Genomic DNA, 26422 nt, shown 5'->3' with positions numbered 1-26422 from the left:
TATGCAAACCGATACAAACACGATCTGAATTTTTTGGGTTAGGGTCAAACCGTTTAAAATTATTTGTCAAATTTATTTACTGCATGTATCATATTTTGGCTGGCTAGATGGAGGATTCAAACATCATTCCTGATAATTTTGTTGATGAGATTGAGCAAGTGCATAGTGGTGATAATTTGATAGAGCCATCTAATGATGCATGTAATGATGGTTTAGAAATTCTTAAGAAGCGTAGAATGATGACTTCATCAATTTGAGGTCTTTTTGAGATGTTGTACGTCTAATATTAAAGATGATAAACAAATGTGTAGATGTAAAAAATGTGGTGCACAATATCTACGTGATAGCAAAAATGACATTGATAATTTATGGCGTCACTTGCAAAATTGCAAGAGAAGAGATTTGCAGGACATGGGCCAGCTTATACTACAAATCAACTCTAACTCATCTATTTTTGTGGCTGATGGTAAGTTTGATTTAGCAGATTTTCACTATTTATTTATATTATATATCATTATGCATGATTTTATCCTTCTAATGTGTTGAATGGGTTGGTGTTTTAGTACTTTTGTCGTATCTTCGTTGAGACTTACAACTATTTTCTAGGAATACTGCATGGAATGATTGTACGAAATTATTAAAAAAAAAAAACTCATATATGATCACAGTTATCTAAGTGCACTAGCAAAATTTGACTAACAGCAAACGTATGTATGTCTATAAACATTGAAAGGTTTATTTGCTTAACGGTGTATTTTATTGATATTGATTGGAACCTACATAAAAAAGATCATAAGTTTTTCTTTTATCCACCCCCGCATGATGGTATATCAATATTTGAGAAGTTACAATCTCTTGTGTTTGAATGGACAATAGAGGCCAAGCTCTTCAACATCACTTTGAACAATGCCTCTGCAAACAATGTTTAAGTTGACTTCTTAAAAAAGCAGCTGAATTTACGTGATCCTCTATTATGTGAAGGAACATTTTTTTTTATGTCAAATGTAATGCACAAATTATTAGAGGGGTTATAATAAATCTTCAAAATATTAAATTGACTTTGAGATAAATAAAAAAAAATCAAAATTTATATTATATTTATTTCAAAATAAACAAATAAAATTTAAATCAGGAAATGGGCTGGATGTGGTCCCACGCGTTCAATGTGAATTACAATCTGCGTCAATTTCTAAGCCAAAGAAACCTGAATGCATATTTGGCGCCAAACCACATACAAAAACCGCAGGCCAATCCTTTCTATAAATACAACCTTACGCAACTCTTCTTCCACCAAACCAAACATTCTTCTCTTCTAATCCCTACAACGTACTCAATTCTTAACCACCATTGTTCTGCAATGAGCGTGGAGATCTTGGACGGCGAAACCATCCGACAGTTCGTCGCCGACGAGCTGGCCTTCAACGCATCTATCGACTGTCGCTTCGCGAACCTTGACACCAACCACGACGGCCTGCTGTCTTTCATGGAGATGGCCAAGGAGCTGATGAGCATGCGGGTGCTCGAAGTCCACTTCGGCATCGACGGCCCAGAGATGAACCACGAAGAGCTTGTTGAACTGTACCGCGGCATTTTCGAGAGGTTCGACAAGGATGGAGATGGAAATGTGGACTTGGAGGATTTTAGGGCGGAGATGAAGGAGGTTTTGCTCGCAGTGGCGGCGGGGATAGGGTTCTTGCCGGTGCAGATGGTGGTGGAAGAAGGAAGCTTTCTTAAGATGGTGGTGGAGAGGGAAGCGGCTGGCCTCTGATCTGTATGATGGAATTAATTACTGTTGATGCATGCATGTAGCCATGTACTGTTACGTAGATTATATTCTAATTCTTATCTATATGTCATATTAATGGAGTTACTTGGTGAGATCAGTTGGAGTTTTTAATGAGCGAGAATAAATTTTTAGTATATTATTTACTCAATAAAGAATGATGGAGCTTGTGTTGTCACCGTTTTTACTTGGCTAAGAATGGTTGTTCTTGATTGTAATTCACTCCAATGAAGTCATTACAATTAGTTCTTCGGCCAAAATTTTAAGATAATAATCTAAAATGTATTTTTTAATAAAATAATTACTAAAATATTAAATTTAAAAATAGTCTAAGTCTTCGATTGAGATAACTTTCTCACTGTTTTCTAAAGCTATTTTCTAGTACAAATTTTTTTAATTCAAGAAATTTTTATACAAAAAAATCAATTAAAAAATATTGAAAAATATGTTTAAAATGAAGCCTCAATTTACTCAATTCGATTTTGATTTGACAATCACTAAGCTCATTTATATATTAATATTTACTAATACAACATTTTTAGCCTAAATGAGCCTTAATGAGTAACCAATTGAAGCCCATTAAAAAATAGATTTGGGCTAACTTATGCCCAAAATGGGTTTTAGAGGGTCAACATAAATGGGATTAAGGTTTTGTTTGGGACTACTATATGTCTGCTTCTTAAAACAGCCTTTCTAGTACAATAGTAAGAAAGCCATACTAAAAGAAGCCTAAATGAACAAATATTATGAATTGATCTTGTTTTATGTTATTCTGTTCCTGCATGACATCACAATTGTATTAAAGTCTATATATATGCATTGTAGGATGATGTATACAAGACTCAATATGAATGAATAAAGCAGGCAAGCAGCTCTCCCTTTCTATGCCTCTCATGCATCCTCTCTATCTCTTCCAAGAAGCTCAAGCTTCCTCCCAATAATCATAACAAGTGATACCACATAATAGGGCCTTGTGGAGGTGATTAAAGGAGGAGGAAGTTGTTTCTTGTAATCAAAAAGAGGAGGCGGTCAGGCTGTCGATGTCGCACACCGCGGCAAGAAGGTTACTACGTTCAAACAAGATTGTTCGCGTGAGGTGGATGAGAGACTAGAGAGGGTGTTTAGAGCATAGCTCACAGAAGCTGGCTCGAGCATGGACTAATGTTTGCATTTGCATTATGATCCGATGTCATGTTCATAGAAGGTGGACGTGTAGAGGGTTCGTGCAAGGAATGTAGGCTCTGGGCAGTCAGAATCGCAGGTGGACTTCGAGTCTGCACGGGAACACAATTTGACTCGAAGGAGCTAGCAGTTCATTTGGGATAGAACAAGAGCAAAGGGAGAGCGGAGCCGGGTTGTATGGGCATTGGGATCGCTGCTGGGCTGTGAGTAATGAGCGTAGGTGAAATGCGCCGCTGGATCAAGAGCTGGGCTAGGCCGCTCGAGCTGGACGTGCGACTTCACGCATGCATGAAGAGATCGTGAGCACGGGTAGGGCAGACACCTGCAGGCGCAGGGCGAACACTCGTGTGAGGGCTTATGGTCACAGGTTTTCGCATAGAAGTAGGGTTGGACTTGTGTGCAGTATGGTCGGACAGGTCGCATGTTGGGCACCGACATACAGGAACATAGTGCACGGGATGGAAGCAGGATGCGCGTAGGGCCTGGGTAGTGCAAGACATGCGTTCTTGTGAACCATAGGTTATTTTGTTTGGTGGGTTTGATCATGGAGTTAGTGCAAGTAGCCGATCGGATTGCAGCAAGTGTGGGTTCTTATGAATCAGAGGTTCTTTGATCTTTAATTATAAAATTGGATCAAGATAAAGACTGTTATGAATTGATTCAGTTTGTTTTTGCATGACATTACACTAGTATTTAAGCCAATATATAGGCATTGGAGGATGATGAATAAAAGGCTCAAGATGAATGAATAAAGCAGCTCTCCCTTTTCATGTCTCTCTCTCTCTCTTCCAAGAAGCTCAAGTCTCCTCCCAAGAATCTAACATCATAAATAACCCATTTGACACCCTACTAATATTGAGAGAAGAAACATCACAAAATAATTAATATTGGCTTAACGTCAACACTCTTAGCAAAAGTTAAGAGACCTCAACGAGCTTCAAGTATGGAAGATATTTTAGGCAAACACTATCAACAATTGAATGTCACAAATATAGAAGATATTTGCATTATCAATCATAGAAGTTGAGCTTACATCAACCATTAAAGCTAATGAGTAGATGATTTTGTTTAATAGGTTTCTAGTGGAATTAAATTTAATATGAGAGAACATCATTTTTTTTTTGTGTGGTAATCAAAGCATAATTCACTTCGTAAAGAATAATAACTTTCATTTTATGACTATACAAATATAGTTAGCTATGTACATAAACTGTTAAAGAAGTTGACGTGCAATAAATCAAAGTTGAAGGGCAAAATATAACATAGATATACTCACTAAGGCTTCGTTTGGAACATCTTTCTTATTTCTTTCTAAAACAACTTAGTTAAAAAAATTTGTACTAAAAAAATTGTTTTAAGAAGCAAAAAAAGTACTTAGGCATATCAAAAGTCCAAATTATGTCTAGTAGTATATAAATTAATAAATGAAAATACATCAATTCAAACACCTAATTTCTTTTTTAAATGTACTATTATGATATTTAAAATTTAGCTCTTATTTCACTTAAAACGTGGCACCACTCTTTCATATAAATCTTGATGCCATTGTAATTGTTGTGAACTAGAAAATTTATAATGATGGAGATATAGTTTTACATTGTAGCTTTGCACAAAGATTTTGTATACGCGAGTAAAAAAAATGAGACACTAAAATTTTTATATAAAAAACTAAAAAAATGAGAGAAGTCATGATACCTGGCCTAGATAACTACAGGAAATTTAGCTATTATTGGTGGTTTTTTCCGGCGGTTTTCAAAAATACCGGCGGCTTGTCGGCGGTTCTCAAGCCGCTGGTAAAAATGGCGTAGGAAACCATTGCCGGCGGTCTTTTTCCAGCGGTTTTTTTCGTTGACGGCGTTCCGGCGGCTTATACCGCCGGTTATAGTACCAACGGTGTTCCGGCCGTTGAGCCGCCAACAATTTTACCGATGGCTAACCGGCGGTCTCCTTACCGACGGCATGCCGACGGTTCCAGCGGCCGGCGTGCGGTCGAACAACCGCCGTCAAGCGTCGGTACACCGCCGGTAAAACACCGGCTGTTACCCGGCGGTCACCGCTGACGGTTACACCGGCGGTACACACATCCAGTATGTTATCGGATAACCGCCGGGCTTCGTTGGTAAACCGCCGGTATATTACCGGCGGTTGAAAGATATTACCAGCGGCGTCAATCAGCGGTTTTAGTCGCCGATATACCGCCAGTAATATTAAGGTACGACGGTTCATCCGGCGGTTAGATGACCACTGCTAGTTCCGGCGGCCTAAACTTAAATAACCACCGGTTAGGCCGCCGGCAATAACCGGCAGCCAAACCGCCGGTCAAACCACCGTTATTACCGACGACCATATAACCGCCGATCAAGGCCGCCGGTAACAGCTGAATTTTCTTTAGTGGATTAAATGATTTAGTAGGTAAATATATATTATAAAAAAATGCTCTTCCCCTTAGGAGAAGATGTGATTAGAATGGTTAGAACAATAGCTCAATCAACTATAGTAGTTGAGAATGTTGAAGAAGTATTGCATGGTGATAATGTCATTTGGATGTTGGCAATCAAACATTGGTGGCAAAGTAATGTCAGTCAAGATGATGATAATCATGTAGCGACAACGATCAGATGATAGTTGATGAGTAACAGTAGTTAGATGATAGGAATCAAACGATAACAATTGGAAGATGGTAAATGGACTATGATGGTCAGGCGATCGTGGTTAGATAGTGGTGGACGAGCAAAGATAATCATGGCAGACATGTGAGGGAAGATGGTGATTGTTGCCGACAATCATTAGAGTTGAATGTTGTAAATCTCTAGAGTTCTTTAGATCTACTAGCTCTCTCTAATCTCAAGTTAATATTTCTTTCATATAAATAATGTGAGTCTATTTATAATTTTTTAGAGAATCATTTTGATAAATCTAAATATTGAAATATAAGAAACACTCCAACATACATCACATATTGATTTCTTCGATCATAAACTATTGTTATGGACTGGAATATACGCTGTAATAGAATTAGAATATTTTCGTCTCAGCTTTGTACAAATATATAGCACACAAACAGATGAGAAATAATAACACTAGGATTTTTATGTGGAAAACCCTGAAAGAGGAAAAACTATGGGGCCACGCCCAGTTGAAAGAGTTTCACTATTGTTTGCTTTGAATACAAGAGACTAACTCGTCCTTAAAATTTAGGACGATCAGATTATAATGAATCACTTCTGGATTAAAATCAAGATACAATGTCAGGTAGAGTTCAAGCGTCACTCGGAGATCGGGCGGAATTCTAGTGTAACTTGAGCTTCAGGTTGAATTCTGGCGTTTCATGGGTGTTGGGAAGAATTCTGGCGTCACTTGGGCGTCCGTCAGAATTTCGACGTCACTCGGGCGTCAGGCCGAATTCCGTCGGTGGTTGTGGAGGAGTTTCTTCCCTCCAATCATTCTCATCTTTTTCTCTTCTTCTTTTCTTCTTGCTTCTAACTTGGGTCCCCTCTCATGAGAAATGAGGGGTCTATTTATAGATTTTATGGAGTGGCATTGCTTGTAAATAGGTGTGAGATCAGGGGTAAATAGGGAGTGGTCGAATGGACGGCCGATATTGAATCCCTTGATCGTGCACCATTCGTCTGAGATTTGAAGGTTTTAATGATGTCGGAATTCGGTGATCTTGAGCTCGTTGCATTCGTCTCGTCGAGCCGCTCGATTCGAATATAAGAACGTCATATTTGGAAATCGTTTTATAACTCGAATTATGGTTTGAACTTTCCAACAGTGTTTCGGGTCCTTGATTTGGACTCAGTTGGGCTCGGATTGAGTTGAATTTGGTGTCGTTGGGTTTGTATTTTCGAAACGCTCAGTTTGACTGTAAGTTTGCTGAAATCGGAGTTCATGTGATCCCGAATTTAATTTTTAAAATTTCCGGGTTGATTTTGCCTCGAGATTCATGCCCGATCAAGATAATTTTTTTAGGATATATCAACTATTATTTTGGTATTTAAGTAGCTTAATAACCTTATAATTGAGTAATATGGGTCTCATTTGAATAAAACACGATCAAACTGAGTATAAGCGTGCAATAATTATAGGTCATTTATGTTACGTTTGGGACAACTTTCTCACTCCTAACTTACTAAAGCAAGTTTTAGTGCAAAAGTTTCTTGAATTATAAATATTTATAATAAAAAGCCATTTTATAAAACAATAAGAAAGCTATGTAAAACAAAGCCTTAATTTTTTATTTGGGCTCAAATTGAGTTGGATGGGAGACTACTTTTGATATAATCATATTTAATTAATCAAGATGCTTCGTTGAACTTTAAGTTCATTGAAATCGGAGTTTAATATTGAGAACATAATATGTTTTCTAACGACGCACCATTGATAAAAGAGATGGGAACATTCAATTGAGCCCTATTGGGGTTGTCGGCAAAACTTAGCTTTTAACACATGATGTGATTTGATTAACAGTTGGACGAAATCTTTTAAGGACGCAAGTCACATAACGTGTATGTCTAAAAATAGTTTGGTAGATTTTGATATTTTCAAAGGGACTATTAATTAATGAAATTTTCAAAAGTCAACATAAAAATATCCACTGATTTTGACTGCTTTAGCCACAAAAGGTAGCATGAGAATGAGAATAAGACTTTTTAATGCTTTCTAAAACAGAGTTTTAGTACAAAATTAAAAATTTTGTATTAAAACTCCGTTTTAGAAAGCAATAAAAAAGCCGTCCCAAACGAAGTCAAAGACATAGGCTTTGTTTTGTACGGTTTTTAATGCTTCTTAAAGTAGTTTATGAGTACAAAAATTTTAAATTTTGTACTAGAAAGCTGTTTTAAGAATCAGTAAAAAAGTCTTCTCAAACAAAGCCTTAGTTTGGGACGGCTTTTTGACAGATTTTTTAAGGAGCTTTTAGTTAAAAAATTAAAATTTTTGTACGAAAAAATTGCTTTAAGAAGTATTATAAAAGCCGTCTCAAACAAAACCTTATTCTTTATTGTTTTTCTTCCTATTTCTTATTCTTTTAATCATGTTATTATATTAATTATTTAAATCAAAATTATTTTCTCTCTTTTATAGTAATGAGCTTACTCGAACTCGATTAATTAATATTTTTTCTTGGAATATTCTCATAGATTGTTAGATAGAAATTTTCAAAATAATTTATGAAGAATAAATTTAATCACAAAGATAACACTCAATAATGACAATCACAAGAGGCCAGTTTTTGGTGGAGTACAAGTTGGTAGGTTTAACAACCATCCAAATCAGGCTTTGCAATGAATGAATAAATTATTAAATTATTTCATAGCAACATAATTCTAATTTATGCTCTCTCACTGTCATTTTTTTTTGTTATTTTTTGTATTATTTATTTTTGGTTGGATTAAGAGTGAAAAACAAGCCAACATGTATTGGTGTACCAAATCATCAGCTTGTTATAGAGAAATATTTCATCTAATTCATATGTCATAGATTTTGAATTCTTAATTTACGCTTCATTTATGACGATTTTTTTATTATTTTCTAAAGAAATATTTTAACATAATTTTTTCCGAATTAGTAATTTCTGTATTAGAAAGCTGTCCCAAGCCTTAGGCTTCATCTTTTTTTAACCACTATTTTTTCTCTGATTTTAGAAAAATTTTGTATCAGAAAGCTGCTTTAAATAAATAATAAGAAAATTATTCCAAACAAAGTCAGGGACAACTTTCTTACTACTTTATAAAATAGGTTTAGTACAAAAAATTTAGTTCAAAATAGCTTTAAAAATGTTGTCACAAATAAACCTTTAAAATTCCTTTTATCATTAGGATTATATATTATATCATAACAACATATGCATCTTGAAGTACAAATGTAAAGGTTTAGAAACAAATTTCCGGTAGCTCTGTAAGTTATTTTGTCACTAATATATATATAAAAAAAATCGTATCAAGACCTCATGAATCTACAAGAGAGCAAAAGTCACAATCGTAAATATGACAGAATTATTTTAATTTTATTGCATGTATTCTGTAATTTAAAATTTGAGATATTTTATTAAAAATTAAAAGATAGATTTATTTTTTAAGAGAGTTTTTAAACTTAAAAAATGAAAAATATTTTTCATTTATTTTAGGGTTTAGTAAATCTGAAGTTTGATTTTTTAAATAAAAAAACTAATACTTTCAAAATAAAATTTAATTTTATTGAGAGTAGTAAGAAAGATATTCCAAACGAAATCTAAGACTTTGTTTGGGACGCCTTTTTTACTGTTTTTTAAAATATCTTTTTAATATATAAATTTTAATTTTTATACTAAAAAACTACTTTAAGAAACTACCGTCCCAAACGAAATCATAAGTTTCGTTTGGGACTACTTTGTTACTGCTTCTTAAAATAGTTTTTTAGTCAAAATTTTTAATTTTTGTACAAAAATTATTTTAAGAAGCAATAAAAAAGTCGTTCTAAACAATATCTAAGATGCATAGTGCAGCCATAATATTTTCAAGAAAATATCTTCCATAAGTTCTAATAAAAAATCCAAAAAAAAAAAAAATCCTATATATATATATTCCTATTATTAAGTATTTTTTATTAAAAAATTACATTAAAAAGCTGTAAAAAAATTTAAATTTAGCTTTATATGCCCTCTAATACTCAAATTGATGAAATATGCACACTGCTTGTTTCTTATGAAAGTATCTCAAAAAGTTCTTTTTAGACCACAATAAAGATGGTTAGATTACACTTCAAATATGATTTGAAAGCTTTGATCAAAGTTTAGATCATACAAGAGAAAATTTTTAGCCTTCTTTGAATATTATTAGAATCCTTTTTGATCATATGTTTTGATTTGAGGATTGGTTCACCTATAGTTCAAATGAGGTTAGCAAAAAGATTCGACGATGTTAGACACGACATAATATTATCTAATAACTGCAACTCATCACAATGAAAAACATAACATCTATAAAATTACAATGCGAATTTCCATACTACATTAGAATATTTATAATATTCTTATAGCAACAAGAAGAGTACAATTACAAAAGCTTTAATGTAATAGATAAAAACTTGATACTACTAAATAATCACAATATAAATGTACACCACATAGTTGAATTGCTTTCCTTGATACATCACCAAAATTTACCTTAATCAGACACAAATCCTAAAGCATATATGAGTTGACAACTTTCATATTGAAATTTGGGACCATATGAACTTCGATTTATGCAAATTTATAGTCAAATTGAATGCCTCAGTGATACAAACTAAATGACAACAAAATCGGTCTAGTCCGAATCAAGGGGCTAAAGCATATTTAAAACTTCAAAACATAAATTAGATAACCAAATGATCTCCAAATTGGCATGCTTTATAGTCAAATTGGGTGGCTCGATGAGACGAATCCAATGAGCCTAAGATTTCTTAATTTAGACATCATTAAGGCACTTAAATGTATGAATAAATATAATTATATGATCAGGGTAATCGATATGAGTTGTCGAATGGAGCACTCCAAATTTGGCATGGATCTTCTCCAAATTTACCGAGCATACCACTAAAAAAAAATCTATAAATAGGCTCATGCTCTCTTCATGAAGGGACTTTTTGCTGGAGATATGAGAGAGCTCTGAGGCTTCAAGGATCCTAGAGTTCTAGACACCACCACTGACGAACTTAATTCCTTGGACCAATATCGGACCACTGCCCATCCGCCCACCGTTGCCCGCCAATTATTGTCCCTCTAACTACGGTAACTTCAATGATGATACTTCCAATCTCAATCGACCGCCGAGTACGGTTCCTATGGCTTTCCATATCTTATGAACTATAGTCCCTCCAACCTTCCCTGCCTGTCGACTATGGACCTCCCTTTGACCTCCGACAGCCAGCCAACTATGGTCCCTATGACCTTCGTCGCCCGTTAACTACAGTCACTCAAACCACTGTCACCTATACACTATGGTCCCTCCGACCTCCATCACCCATCAACTACAGCCCCTATGATCTTCAATGGCTCACCGACTACGTTCCCTTCGACCTCCGTAGTATACTAACTACGGTCCTTTAAACCACTGTCGCCTGCTAGCGGAGGGACCTCCGTAGTCCGCTGACTACGGTCCCTCCGCCAGGCCGCTAACTATGGTCCCTCAGTCGCCCACCGACTTCAGTCCCTCAAATTATTATCGCATGTCAACTACGATCCTTCAGAACTTCACTACATGCCGACTACAATCTCTCCTATCACAACCCAACCCGACAATATCAACTAATGAGACATGTCCTCATATTGAGTTGTGACAGGCTAATCCCAAGATCTAACTTCAAAAATATTTCAGAATTCTTCTTCCAATTTAAATTTTAAATAATAGAATGCATAGCTACTAAAACATTCATGTACTGAAAATAAACTCATCCACAAAATTGCTTTCATTTCATCAAAATATATTTATACTATAATATATGACTACAAATAGAGGCTATAGAGTTGAATAATAATTTAGTCATGACTATACAAAAATTAATAAAAGAAATACCTAACAACTCCGATCAGATCATGAACTACAAATCAATCGGCTCATTTCTTTTTTCATATCCTAAAAATCAGAAACAAAATCACAATGAGCTACAACAACTCAATAGGCCACAAACACCGATCTAAATTTTTAAAAGATTCTTTTATAAAATATTTTCATATTACTTAAATGCAGTTAAAAGCAGTATAATAAATCATTGTACTTAGCAAAATAATAAAAGCTCCATATTCAAAATTCAAATAATAAAAATGAGCATGTAATGAAAATATAAATTCATATAATAAAATAGTTCTTATTAAATTTCTCTAGACTTAGATATAATCTCAAAGGATTCTGGCTCATAATAAGTTTTTTTTCTCTTTTAGATATAATCTCAAAGGATTCTGACCCATTGTAACTTCCAACATATACATTTTTCAGAATTTTTCAGATTCATATTCCCGGCCACAGACAAAATCTAAAATGATTGTAGTCAGTTATATCTCCTAACATGCAAAACTATTCGATATTACCCGATTCAATCATATAAATGCATATTGCATCATATTTCAACAATTAAAATATGATTGAGCCCATTTCATAATTATATAATTTTTTATAAGGATAGGCAAATCCTACAAATTCAAAATGCACATTTTTAATAACCAAATTACTAGAACATCGTGCATAACAATATTTTAAAACTTTAATTGTACCATAATATTATTGTTCAAACATTATTCATGAATATGCATAAGATTCAAATAAGCTTCACATATATTCAATAATGACCTTAACATATTTTGACCAAGATCAAAATAAGTTTAATCAATGTTTGAAGCTGATAATTCAAAGTCTAATGTTATTTTAGATTTAGAGTTTAAAGTGCGAATGGAGTTTATAAAGCTAGATAATCAAACATACTTTTTTAACTTGAAAAATTAGTGCTTTGAAATTTTATCGCAGAATCATAAATTGCCAACGGTAATTGCCGATGATAAACAAGTATTTTGGCTAGATCAACTTCTTGCTCAAAAGTTTATTTATATAAGATTCTAGCTCCTCTTCAAATTTCAGAGTTTTCTTATCCAAATTAATTTTATTATATATATATTTTAAAAAAAGTCTCAACATTTTTTTGGTGGATATTTAGATCAATAAAGATAAACTCACACACGCCTCAAATACATAAAATTTAAATATAAAACTTCTTGGTTGATAATCAAAATTGGCAATGAACAAACTAAGGGCATCTCCAACCGAAAAATGTCATTTTTCACGCAAAAATGCAGGGAAATAAAAAAATGCCGTGTTTCATCTCCAATTCAACGCCATTTTGCTGCTAAAACAGTCGTTTTCTTTCGCGCCTTTCTTCCCAACCTGTTCGGTAGAGAGAAAAAAATGGCGCAGATAAATAGTGCGACGCCAATATTGGCGTCGCACTGTTCATCCGCAATCAAATGGCGTCAAAAATGACGATCGGTTGGAGCAAAGCAAGAACGGCAAACAAGTATTTGCCGTTCGGTTGGAGATGCCCTAAGTGTAATTGGGTTAAAAAAAAATCTCAAATTTCAAACACATTCAACAACAGAGTACGGAGGTACTGCTGGCTTTGCTTATCTGATTCTCGTGTGTAACGGGTGTATTTTCGTTATCTTAATGACCTATTTAATAGAGAAGAGGAGAGAGAACAGACGGGAGAGAGAGAGAGAGAGAGGGAGAGAGACTGGGAAGAGGTTGAAGGCGGGGAAGAAGATCAATTTAATTTCCTCGCTTTTCCCTCTTTTTGACCCCTACGTCCCTCTAGATCTTCTTGAGCTAGCTGGTCGTTAGATGTCCTCTGGCTACCATGGTTTCCGACCAGGTACTCGCCAACTGTGTAGAGTCTCTTGTCCGTGAGGGCGGCGCCGCTTCTATCACTTCCCTTGAAAACTTCATCCGCCAGCTCGAAGCCAAGCTCGGAATGGATCTCTCCAGCAAAGCCTCTTTTATCAATGAACAGATCTATATCCTCCTTGGTCCTCATTTCCCTCAAGTTCCAACATCTTCCTCCGTCATCGATGCGGCCGACAGCAGCCATTTCACACAGATTCCTGCTGCGTCCTGTCTGTTCGACCACATCCCACGGCAGCCAAATGTTCCTTCCTTCCGTTTCACCGCTCCCATGGCGCTAGTAGCCGCAACGCACCAGGAGCATCTCACTCACCACCAGTATAATCCGGCGACGACGGCGGCGCCTGATCCTGCTCCTGCGCGGGCTCCGGTCGCTTCTCCTAAAGAAAGGTATATTGTTTATGTTCTTAATGATCTTTATCCGTTGGTTTGAAATTAGGGTTTTTTTGCCCCCTTTTTTGATGTTGGCGGGCGTTCTTTGGTTACTGGGGCTTGATTCGGAATGCTATAAGTAGTTTTCAAGCAAGAAGGATTTTAGACTGGGGCATTGGGCCATTGCAGCAAAAACATTTGGGATTGAAAAAAACAACGGGTTGCTAGGTTTTTTGTTTATGTTATTATTGTTGTTCCTGTTTTCTGGTTTGCGTGTAAGCCTTGATCTGGCTACGTGGAAGGTGAGTTTACCCATGGAATTATGATGTCGTGACTTAGTTGACCTTTAGGCCAGCATCTCTCGATTTTATTTATGGATGGGTTTAAAATTGAGGTTCAGGGGGTACGGTAAGCTTTTATGTTTTCTTACCTTTTTCTTCTAATCGTTTTTAAGCACTTTTCGGATGTTTGATATTTTTAGTTTATGTGAAAAAGGTTAAGCGGAGAAATGGAAATTCATGGAGATGGGGGATTGTTTGTTATGTTTTAGATAATGTTAGCTGTTTGGCTTGATAACATATATAAATGGTAATTTCAAAACTGATATTTAAGCTATAGTTTGCGTAGAAAATGACAGATTTGTTGTTGTCTAGGAAGCCGTTCAGTTGTATCAAGTGTGTGAACCTGATTTTATTTCGCTTCTCCTTTTTGTTGATGGTAGGTGTGAGATTTACGGTGACTTGCACAATGCTTTCAATTTTCTGTTTAGGATTAAAGAACATGGTTTTAGTGAAAGGAGATAGATTATTTTTTGCTAAAACATGCCTTAATTTTGGTATGATTAAAAGAGTGTCAAATAAAGGTGACAATTGGATAGTAACATTGAAGCTTCATTTGTTTTTTTGTTGGTTTTGGTACATTTCCAATGCTCCATTTAATGGAGAGAATTTAAGAAGCTTAATGATGAGTGGTAGTTGCTAAAATTGTAATTCATTATTAATTAAATTATTTTGTTATTTCATTTAAATATTAATTAAATGGCAAGACTTTTTAAATATCTGTGCTATTGTTAATTTTTATTACAATATTATATTATTATATTAATTGTTTATTATATTATTATTTATTTTTAAAGTTTAAAATTTAATATAGAGAATTTATGAAGCTTAATGATGAGTAGTAGTTGCTAAAATTGTAATTCATTATGTGAAATTAGGTATATAGAGAACCCATGAAGAAGTTTGTCATTACATGGATGCTAAGTTTAGTACAGTTATGCTTTAACTAACTAAATGGCAAGGCTGTTTAAATATCTGTGCTGTTATTGTGTTTGTTGCAGATATTATGTTATGACTAATGAATGATTCATTCATGTAGAAGTATTAAAAAACTTATAAATCAGCGGTCTATGCATTGTTATTTATTAAAACATATGAAAAAAACAAATTAGGATTAAACTATTCCTTTTTCAATGAAATAAAAGAGTGGTCTCTATGGGTTTATTTTACTTAAAAATAAAGGAAAGAAAGTTGGTAATAACCTATGAATTTAAATTATTTTGCACCTTCAACTCCATCACTATCCATTTTTTAAGTATTTGAGAAGCACCAATGCATGAAGCTCCTGCTAAGTCAAGTCTAAACAAGTATAACAATACTAAGAAACTGGGTGTGATTTTTTTTGTTATTAAAAAACCCCCATCAGTGGTTATCAAAATGTATCCTCCTTATAAGCATCTATGTTTCATGAACGCTTTCAGTTTTTGACAAGGCAAACTAACGTTTAATCTTCAAATCATAAAATGGATCTGGGGTTGTAAGTGAGTCAAGCCGTCTCGTGAGCGAGCTTGAGCTTAGCTTGATGAGCTAATGAACCAAGCTTCAGCTACTCTTGACTCGACTCATTAGCTGACAAGCTCTTTCGTTTAAAAAATATTAATAGAAAATTTACTCAGAAATTCAACTATAAAGCTATTAGAAACAATTAAAAATTATTTATCATTTTCTTATATTAACCGGTTCATTATTATTTATCTTTTAGTTTCTCATTCTTTTTATAGTTTTATTAAAATAATTGCTTGAATTATAATTATTTTCTCACTTTCATTTTAAACAAGCTAGCCCAAACTTGTAGAATTAACCTTGAACTTGATTAATTAATCAAGCTCAACCTCGATTCGACTTGTTTACACCCCTAAGTGGATCAATCACAGAATCACGTGTCTCCTCTCCTAATGTGAACTCGAGATTAACTCCCCCCTAGAAAATCATGTCCCTTTCTCTTTTTATGTTAATCAAACCAAACTAATGTTGTAGGAAGTTCTGTTATTTCATATTGATTGTTAGATAGCATCATCTAAACGCAATTAATGGATTATTAAAAAATCTTGCCTTTTTTTTTTTTAAATAGCTGTTGCTTTTCTTCTTAGGTTTTATTTGCAAACATGGAAATGTGGCATAAGTGGTGGCAGCTTGGTCAAAAATTTATATTTTTGCACCAGGATTGCTGGGCGTTTTTTTGTGACATTTATAGTGCTATTTACTTGGACACAGAAGGCTGAAAAATAAAGAATTATAAGATGATTGCTGATCCTAGAGTTTTAGCAGGATATACATGAGAGTGAATGTGAGGAGAAAGATCCTTCTAAATTAATGTTGCAGATGTAATATTTAAAACATTTTTCAACCATCTTATATGGAACAGTTTGCAAGGAAAAATTAAATGCATGATTGAGCATGGCAAGTTACAAGCAATATGATATAGAATATGAAAGTGGCAGGAGGTAGGCAGGTCCAATGAACAGTTAAAGGGTTACAAAGTATAAAGCCCTCCATCATGCATTTGTAGTGTCAATAGTGTTTATATTCTTCCCGATGAAGGGACATTTGTTGCCTCCAACTAATGAATTAATGCTTTTTAGATTAACATTATGAATTAATGCTTGGTGGTTTCTTTGACATTTTTAGATAATTTTTTGTTACTATTATTATTGTATATTGTGTATGTTGATTGCAAATGGGCGTATTTTAAAACATGATAGGTTCTCATGGCCAAACTCGGAAACTCAAGTTAATGAGGCAAGAATAGATAGTCGAACGGATATTAGAGTTCTTTCAATAACAATAATTATTCAATAAACTAATATTCAAATGTAACTGAAGAGCCACTAAAATAATTTTTAGTCTAAACATGCGATAAAACACTGCCAATTGAACCTCTTCTTCTATACACGAAATCTTCACAATCAACCATTTAATTAATAGAGCATTTATCTGAAAAATTTTAATTTAATAATTAGAGTTTTCAATAACAAACTCAGTAGTCAATTATAGTTTATAGTATAGCAGTAGCAAATGCATATAAATAGTCATATTAATTTATATTGTACTTTTAATATAACATACATATACATATTTAATATAGATGTAAATACTGTAATTTATTCATTGATAAAATGTTCTTCACAATCTATTTTTTTTTTAATTTACTGTTTTAATTATTCATTTATTATATGAGCATTGTCTAAATTTTTTACCAACAAAGATACAATCATTTTCTTCATTTATCGTGCACATGTACGTTGTGTCTCCAACCAATACTATAAGGGGGTGAACTCTTGTATTTGCATATATTTATTTTTTCCATTTCAACATTTTTTTTTTAATTTTCATATTGCTGTTTATTATATTTCTTTCATTTCCTTTTCATATTCATATCAATCTAAATAAGTAGTTTTCACATTTACATAAATATCATATTATAACTATGTTTATTTAGTTTTCCTTAATTTAACGTATGTTAGTTTCTTGAAAATTCAACATGTCTACATATATGATACAATATCAGATAATTGCATTGAAACAAAACAAAAATATAATTGCTATAAAGTAAATGTAATCACCTACTTCACTTCTTTTCGTGTGTTGGAACCCTTCCAAATTCCTTTAGTTCTTAAATAACCCTCCTTAGTATAACACCCAAAATTAAGAACACAATTATGTAAATTCACATAACTATTTTAGGGCCATATTTTAATTACTTCAAATTAAATATTATTTAACATATTTAAATCTTATCTAACTTTGCTTTGAAAATCTTAGCTTAATTTCTATATTTTGTCCCAACTCAACAATTAAATTCTTTAAGTGCTTTAAAATAACATTTATTTGCATTACATATTGTTACACCAAGTTCTGAAGATTTTAAGTGTTGTCTAATTATCATTGAACACATAAAGTGTCATCAACGACAATGTCGAATGTGTCAAACTCTGCTAAATTAACTAATTATGTTTCTGATAATATTGCATAAAATATTCCATGAAATCGGTCGAAAATTTAACTTAAATAACTTGAATCATTTATCTCGAATTTTCTTCTTCCTTTTTTAGTTGAAATTGTATAGATGTGGTCTATTATTTCTTCCTTCCTGTTGAATAAAAGTAACAAATTGCTTTAACAAAATTAGCAATCATAATTTCCTTCTCTCTACAACAACAACAACATGAAGCCTTTGTCCCACTACGTGGGGTCGGCTACATGAATCCTTTTTCTCCATTGCGTCTTATTAAAAGTCAAATTCTCGTTTAAATCTAATAGAGAAAGATATTTCTAATATTTTATAACCAAGTATTTTTAGGTCTGCCTCTACATTTCTTAACATAAGTTAAATCTAATACCTCTACTTTCCTAGCCGGGTTATCGGAAGGCCGCCGTTTTATGTGACCAAACCATCTAAGGCGAATCTCTCTAATCTTATCTTCTACTGGAGCTACTCCAACCTTTTCACGTATATGCTCATTTCGTATCCTATCTTTAAGGGTAAAGCCACTCATCCACCTGAGCATCCTCATCTCTGCCACACTTAACTTAGTATTATGTTTCTCTTTTAATGGTCAACATTCGACACCATAAATCATTGCAGGTCTCACCACCATCTTATAGAATTTTCCCTTAAGTTTGAGGGGTACTTTTTTATCACACGACAAGCCCGATGCATTCCTCCAATTCAACCATCAAACTTGATTTATACTGATAGTATCCCCATCTATTTCACCATTACTCTAAACAATAAATCCAAGATATCTAAAACGTGTACTCTTATTAATGACTTGATCGCCCAAAGTCACAATCCCATCACTAGGTCTATTACTACTAAAATTACACTCCATATATTTCGTTTTAGATCTACTCAAGCGAAAACCTTTAGACTATAAAGTTGACCTCCATAATTCAAGTTTACCTTCAACTCCCTTTCTAGTCTTATCAACAAGAAGAATATCATCAGCTAAAAGCATACACCAAGGTACATTCTCTTGCAAATGTCTAGTGAGAACATCCATGACTAAAGCAAAAAAATATGGGCTTAAGGCTGATCCTTGATGTAACCCAACCGAAATAGGAAAATACTTGGTCAAACCACCTTGTGTTTGAACACAAGTAATAGCTCCTGCAAACATATCTTTAATGATTTGAATATAAGCGTTATTAACTCCTTGCTTTTCAAGAACTCTCCACAGCACTTCTCTTGGAGCTTTATCATATGCTTTTTCTAAATCAATAAATATCATATGTAGATCCTCCTTATTTTCTCTATATTTCTCCATCAAACCTCTTAATAAATTTATGACTTCCATAGTCGACATACCCGGCATGAATCCAAATTGATTTTGAGAAACATTAGTATCACGCCACAACTTAAACTCCATAACTCACTCCCATAGTTTTAAAGTATGACATATTAACTTAATTCCTTTATAATTCACACAAATTTGTGCATCTCCTTTATTCTTAAAAATAGAAATTAACACACTCATTCTCCACTCATCTGACATATTTTTAGTCTTCAAAACAGTATTAAAAAGTTTAGTAAGTCAAGAAATTCCTTCATCTCCTAAGCATTTTCACACCTCTATTTGAATATCATCAGGTCCAACATCTTTTCCACACTTCATTTTTTTTATAGCCTATCTAACTTCAGTTTTATTAATATGCTGATAAAAATAGAAATCTTTATTTTCATTCAGGGTGCTAAGGTCACTACAATCATTCGTATTTTTACATTCTTCTTTAAAAAGTTCAGCAAAATATCTCATCCACCTTTGTTGAATATCATTTTATAAGAAAAGCACTTTTTAATCTTTATCCTTAATACACTGCACCTGAATTAAATCCTTATTACTTATATCTCTTTATTTGGCTACCTTATACATATATCTTTCTCCCTCCTTAGTATCTAATTTATTATATAAATCACTAAAAGCTAAGGTCTTTGCATCGTATATTGCTTTCTTAAATTCCTTACGTGCCTCTTTATATCTTTCCCAATTATCAGAGCTTTTACAATTAAACCAATTTTATAACAAATTTTCTTATTTTTAATCTTATCTTGTACAATTGGATTCCACCACCAACTATTTTTACTATTAGGAGGTTTTTTCTTTGAAACTCAATCACATCTTTTGCAATATTCTTATTATCACTTGCTACTTTTTCCCACATAGCATTAACATCCTCATGCACAAACAAAATCTTACTCTAAAAATATTTTTGTTAATATTCTTAAAATGCCCCAATCTGATCCTAGAATATTGTTTTATTTTCTGCCCTTTTATCTTAAAGTCAAAAACTATTAAATGATGTTGGGTACATAAATTTTCACTCGGAATAGCTTTATAATCTTTGCAATCTAAACGATCTAATTTTCTTATACGAAAATAGTCAATCTGAGTTGTATTATATCCATTTTTATAAGTGATGATATGCTTATTTCTTTTCTTAAAAAAATATTAGCAATTAAAAAATCATAAGCTAAACAAAAATCTAATATGGTCTTGCTATCTTTATTTGTCGTTCCAAACTCATGACAACTATGAATGCTTTTAAAATCATCTTCCTCTCTACCAACATGGCCATTTAAATCTCTTCCAATAAAAACTCTTTCTTCAAGAGGTATCTTTTGTTTTAATTCTTCTAAATCTTTAAAAAAATTTAATTTTGAACTCATATCTAAACATACTTGAGGAGCATAAAGACTTATAATATTAACAATCTTAGCATCAACAACAATCTTTAAAGCTATAATTCTATCTACAATTTTGCTAATTTTTATAACATTATCCTTCAAACTCTAATTTATAATCACACCTACATCATTTCTAGTACGACTCCAACTTTCTCCTTCACATAGAAGAATAAAAATACAATGAACTACTCACCTATATAGTAATAAAAATACAAGCTCCTCTTAAACATATAATATTCTTCTTCTTCACCCAAACTCTTTTCTCTCTCCTTGTGAGTTTTCTCCCAAAGTTGAATGAAATCGATCATTTACCCATGCAAGAAGTCGCGTCGATCACTCTGTGCTCACCAACAACAATCTTTAAAGCTATAATTCTACCTCTAATTCTGTTAATTTTTATAACATTATCTTTCAAACTCTTATCTATTATCACACTTACACCATTTCTAGTACAACTCTAACCCGAATACTAAAGTTTAAAACATAAATTATCAATTTCCTTAGCCTTCTTTCCAACACATTTAGTTTCATGAATACACAATATTTAACTTCCTATGAATCATAATACTTATTAATTCCATTAATTTTCTTGTAAGGGAACCTATATTACTAGTTTCTATCCTAATTTTAATTTCATATACTAGCTTCTTTGCCCACATCCGTCATTGATGTGGGAACCCTTGAAGAAATAAAAAAAATTCCTTCTCTCAAAAAAAAAAAAAAATTCTTACTCTTCCTCTTTCGTTTATATATTTCTGATCATATTGCATAAAATATTCCAGGAACTAGTCTTTCTCCAACATTCTCCTTCACATAGAAGAATAAAAATACAATGAACTACTCACCTATATGGTAATAAAAATACAAACTCCTCTTAAACATATAATATTCTTCTTCCTCACCCAAACTCTTTTATCTCTCCTTGTGAGTTTTCTCTCAAAGTTGAATGAAATCGGTCATTTACCCATGCAAGAAGTTGCGTTGATCACTCTGTGCTCATGATTGTTTGCTTTGCTTCTCCTTAGCCGCTTTTCGATCGTTGTTTCCTTCACACTCGCCTGTTGAAATTGACGCTGGACCAGTTCGGTTGAATCAGTCCATTCAGGTTACATTATTACAGAAGCATTTCAATGCTAAATGTTGAAGTTGAAGTTCACATATTGTATTCTAAACTTGTTTTCTTGAATTATGTGAAAAATACTTTAATATCACAACAATTCTCTCTGTCTCTCTTTCTCCATAACCGCTCTCCCTCCGCCCTCTTCTCTCTATCTTTCTCCTTCACCTAGAACAATAAAAAAACAATGAACTACTCACCTATTTGTGGTAAAAAAAATACAAACTCCTCTTACACGTAAAATATTCTTCTTCGTCACCCGAACTCTTCTCTTTCTCTCCTTCTAAGTTTTCTCAAGAAGTCACATCAATCACTCTTTGCTCACCATTGTTAGCTTCGCTTCGCCCTAGCCCGCTTGCTTGATTCGTTGTTTCCTTCATAGTTGTCCGCTGAAATTGATACTGGACCGACTCTGTTGAATCGGTCCATTCGGGTATTACATTTATATAGAAACATTTCAGTGGTAAATGTTGAAGTTGAAGTTCATTTATTGTATTCTAAACATGTTTATGCGTTTTGGAAGTAAAAACAACAAGGCAACAAGTAGAAAACTATAGGAATTTGAAGATAGAGATTGATTTTTTATTAATACTTAAACAATAATGAATGATACAATTAATCTACTATTTGAGAGGCAGATCAGCTTTCCCGTAAGCTCTAGACGCCGCTAGAAAACTTACAAAGAAAAAGATACAACATAAATGAATTGCATAATAATGAATTAACAACATAGTTAGGTCTTAATAGGCTCTTCTAATTTTCTCCTAAATCAACTTCCTTCCCTAAATGGCTCCTTCTCCAATTTAAATTCAATTTGGATCTCTTTCCCTAAATAATTCTCTATCAAATTTAATTAAAACCTTCGTAATTATCTCTCCCTTTATTCCTTCTTGCATATTAAATTACATTTTTCCTGAGTCCCATAAGGAGGGCCAAAACCTCCTCTGGTTGCACCTAGCACCTGGGTTGGTTTGGTTCTTGTTGAACCGAGCTGCTCCCCTCTTCGCCCCATCCTTCTACTGTAATCCTGAAGATGCACCTTGTCCTCAAGATGAAAGGATAAGAATTATTTTTTGATCATCTCTTATGGCTCCCATGTGGCTTCGTACTCTAACAAATCTTTCCACTTGATGAGTATCTCTTGTGCTCCTATCTCTCCTGGACGCACCCCTTCTACTTCCAGGGGTTCCAAAATGACTTCCATGTCTTCTATCAAAGTTGGGGGTAGTGAAGATGGTGTGTGATCTCCTATTGCCCTTCTTAGCTTTGAGACATGAAATATTGGGTGCAATGTTGAAGATGGTGGTAGCCTTAATTGATAGACCATTGCTCGAATGCATTCTAAAATCTCATAAGGACCAAAATATTGTGGGGACAATTTCTCATTCATCCTTCTGGCTAGTGTCTTCTGGTTGTAGGGTCTCAGTTTTTAAGTAAACCATGTCTCCTGGCTCAAAGTGCACTTCCCTCTTGTGCTCCTCAATCTTCCTTTTTTGATCAGATAATTCCCTGTCTCTCTCCTCTAAGTCTAATCTACACTGGATACCGATGTAGTGCTATTTTCATAATGAATCAAATGAAGTGGATCTCTCCTATAAAGGATTCTAAAAGGGGCAGTTGGCACTGTTGAATGGTACGAGGTGTTATATCAATATTCGGCCCAAGCGAACCACTTTGCCCAACTCTTTGGAGTATCCGATACAAAACATCTCAAATAGGTCTCTACACTTTTGTTGATCATATCTATCTGGCCATCTATCTGGGGATGAAATGCTCACCTTCTCTTTAGGATTGTCCCATGTAAACAAAACAACTCCTTTCAGAAGCGGCTAATAAACACTTTATCTTTATCTGATACATTGGATTTTGGGAGTCCATTCAAGCGCATCACTTCTCCTATGAAAACAACAGCCACATAGATCACAGTGTAAGGGTCTTCAGAGGGATGAAGTGTCTGTATTTTCTCAGACGATCCACTACTATTAGTATCACAGAAAATCCCTTCGAACGTGACAACCCCTCAATGAAATCCATCGTCACCTCCTCCCATACGCTCTCCAATAGAACTAGAGGCTAGAGTAACCTTATTGGTATCATGGCTAAGTACTCGTGCCTCTGACACATATCACATCTTGCTACCCAGTCCTCTATATCATAGCGTATCCCTACCCAGTATAATTATGCTGACAGCTAGCTATAAGTTTTATAAGCTCCTGAATGTCCTTCAACTGCCTGCCATGAAACTCCTGCAATAGCTTAGGGATGTATCTAGACTCCCTTGGTAAAACAAATCTCCCATGATGTGGCAGTTGGGCTCCTCTTAGTGTGTAACCGGGATGGCAGTCTAGGTTTTGCAGCAAGTCGGCTCTGATCTTCTTTAATCCCTTCGTCCTCTCCACTTTCATATTTCAAAGCTTCCTAATCTAGGACCATATGTACTGATAAAGCTGTTCATTGTGGCTCATCCATCTTCCATGATAGTGCATCTGTGGTATTATTCTCCGATCTTGGGCGATACCGAATCTCGAAGCCATATCCTAATAACTTGGACAACCACCTCTGATGCTCCTCAGTCACCATTCTTTGTTACAATAGAATCTTCACACTCCTCCGATCTGTCCCGAAGATAAAATATTGTCCCAATAAATAGGGTTGTTACTTTTGGATGGCTAAGACAATCGCCATCAACTTATGCTCGTATACAGATTTGAGCCTCACACTTGTAGCTATCACCTAACTGAAATAAGCAATGAGCCGATGATCCTGCATGAGCACTATCCCCAATCCGTATCTTGATGCATCTGTCTCCACCACAAATGGCTTGCTGAAGTCAGGAGGTGCTAACAATGGCACGTTGGTCATGGCTTTCTTCAACTGCTCAAAATCCTCTCTCAGCTTCCCCTCAATTGAAACTATCCTTTTTTAGCTGCTCAGTCAGTGACCATGTTACTGTGTCACACCCTCGCACAAACTTACGATAGTACCTAATGAAGCCTAAGAACCCTCTCTACTCCCTCAGGTTCTTAGGTTAAGGCCAATCCATTGGACTAGTATGTTGCTACCCCTGCTTTGCTCACCAAATATCTCAAGTACCCCACTTGTGTCTGTGCAAAAGTACATTTCTTTAGGTTGGCATATAATTGGTGCTCCCTCAATCTCTAGCAAGTCCTTAGGTGACCCGCATGCTCTGCCTCGATACGATTCTAGATCAAAATGTCATAAAAAATACCAAGATGAACTTTTTAAGTTAGGGTTGGAAAACCCGGTTCATGAGTGAATGAAAAGTGGCTAGGGTGTTGGTAAGGCCGAAAGACATCATCAAAAACTTGTAGTGACTCTTATGAGTCCTAAAAGCTGTCTTGTGCACACCCCCTGACTTCATTTTGATTGGGTGGTACCCTGACTTTAGGTCACTCTTTAAAAAAATGATCGCTCCAAACTGCTCATCCAACAACTCATTGATTACAGGGATAGAAAACTTGTCCAACATAATTTCTTTATTTATGGCTCTGTAATCCACGCAAAACCTCCAACTACCGTCTTTATTTTTTACCTGTAACATGGGGCTGGAAAAAGGGCTCACACTGGTCTTGATAAATCCTGCCTCAAGCATCTCTATGATGAGCTTTTCTATCTCATCCTTCTGAATCTTTGGGTACCGTTATGGTCTGATACTTATAGGAAATGTTCCATACTTCAAAGTAATGGTGTGCTCATACTTTTTGGGAGACAGTAGTTCGTTAGGTTGTTGAAAGTCCTCAAATAACTATTGTAAAAATTGTTGTACACAATCAGGGATCTCGACCGGCTTTGATTCTCAGACCTCCTCCAGGCTCTGTAGCTATCTAGTAGTCCAACCCTGCTCCATGTATCACCTTGACCATGATTTTGAGTGAAATCATGATTATGCACAGGCTGTCATCTCCTCGCAGCACCACTTTATTATTATGTTAGGTGAAACATATTTTTAAGTTTGATTGCATGTCAAAATTCTTAAAATCTTGCTAAATCAGTTGTCCTAAAAAATGAACATAGAAGGCACATTTAAACTAAACCTTGTGGCATGCATTGTTTCTCTATAATCTCACCCTAACTATTATCTACCGTATCTTCATCATTTGATTTGTAAGTTGTAACCATCCATCACTTCATTATGTCCTTGTCTTCTTTCGCAATATTTTCCACGCAAAAAGTTGAAATTATTGCCCATATATTTCTCGAACTTGTTTCCTGGTGTGCATTTTTATTTACCCAACTCTTGATTCTCTTTTCACATCATCACTCATATAAAATTATCATAGTAAAAGCCTAGCTCATCTTTCAGATGTGAAGTATTACCAATATTCTGTCCTTTTTAAGGCAAGACTTACTGCATCGTGTTGTACCTCAAGGCAAGGTGCTCATCTTGGCAATGCATTAGTGATGGTAGCAGTCTAGGAGGCGTGCAAGGTGCTTTGGCCTCCCCCTTTTCCGCCTAGGCCCTTATGCCAGCATCGGGCTCCACCTTTAGTCAGACTTCCATATATTTTTTGTTGGGAG

General features: G+C 34.5%; 2 protein-coding genes across 5 annotated transcripts in view; both read left to right on the top strand.

Moving 5' to 3' along the window:
• The first annotated feature begins 1357 nt into the window (after positions 1-1357).
• LOC110106041 lies at positions 1358-1768 on the top strand. The gene has a single exon (XM_020835768.2). The coding sequence runs from the start codon at positions 1358-1360 to the stop codon at positions 1766-1768; it is 411 nt and encodes a 136-aa protein (XP_020691427.1).
• An 11387-nt stretch (positions 1769-13155) lies between these two features.
• LOC110106126 overlaps positions 13156-26422 on the top strand; it is a 45668-nt gene continuing 32401 nt past the window's right edge. For 2 of the 4 annotated variants that reach the window (XR_003702343.1, XR_003702344.1), the window contains exon 1: positions 13156-13761. Coding sequence is in view for 2 of the 4 variants with exons in the window: in XM_020835892.2 (XP_020691551.1) it covers positions 13328-13761 (434 nt within the window). In the remaining 2 variants the exon portion in view is untranslated. The remainder of the gene's footprint in view (positions 13762-26422) is intronic. The other 2 variants (XM_020835892.2, XM_020835899.2) reach the window with 2 other exon arrangements.

This window comes from Dendrobium catenatum, unplaced genomic scaffold (genome assembly GCF_001605985.2).
Source record: "Dendrobium catenatum unplaced genomic scaffold, ASM160598v2 fragScaff_scaffold_1263, whole genome shotgun sequence".
NCBI classification, from domain to species: domain Eukaryota; kingdom Viridiplantae; phylum Streptophyta; class Magnoliopsida; order Asparagales; family Orchidaceae; genus Dendrobium; species Dendrobium catenatum.
Note: the sequence above shows the minus strand (reverse complement) of the source record. Positions and strands in the feature narration are given on the sequence as shown.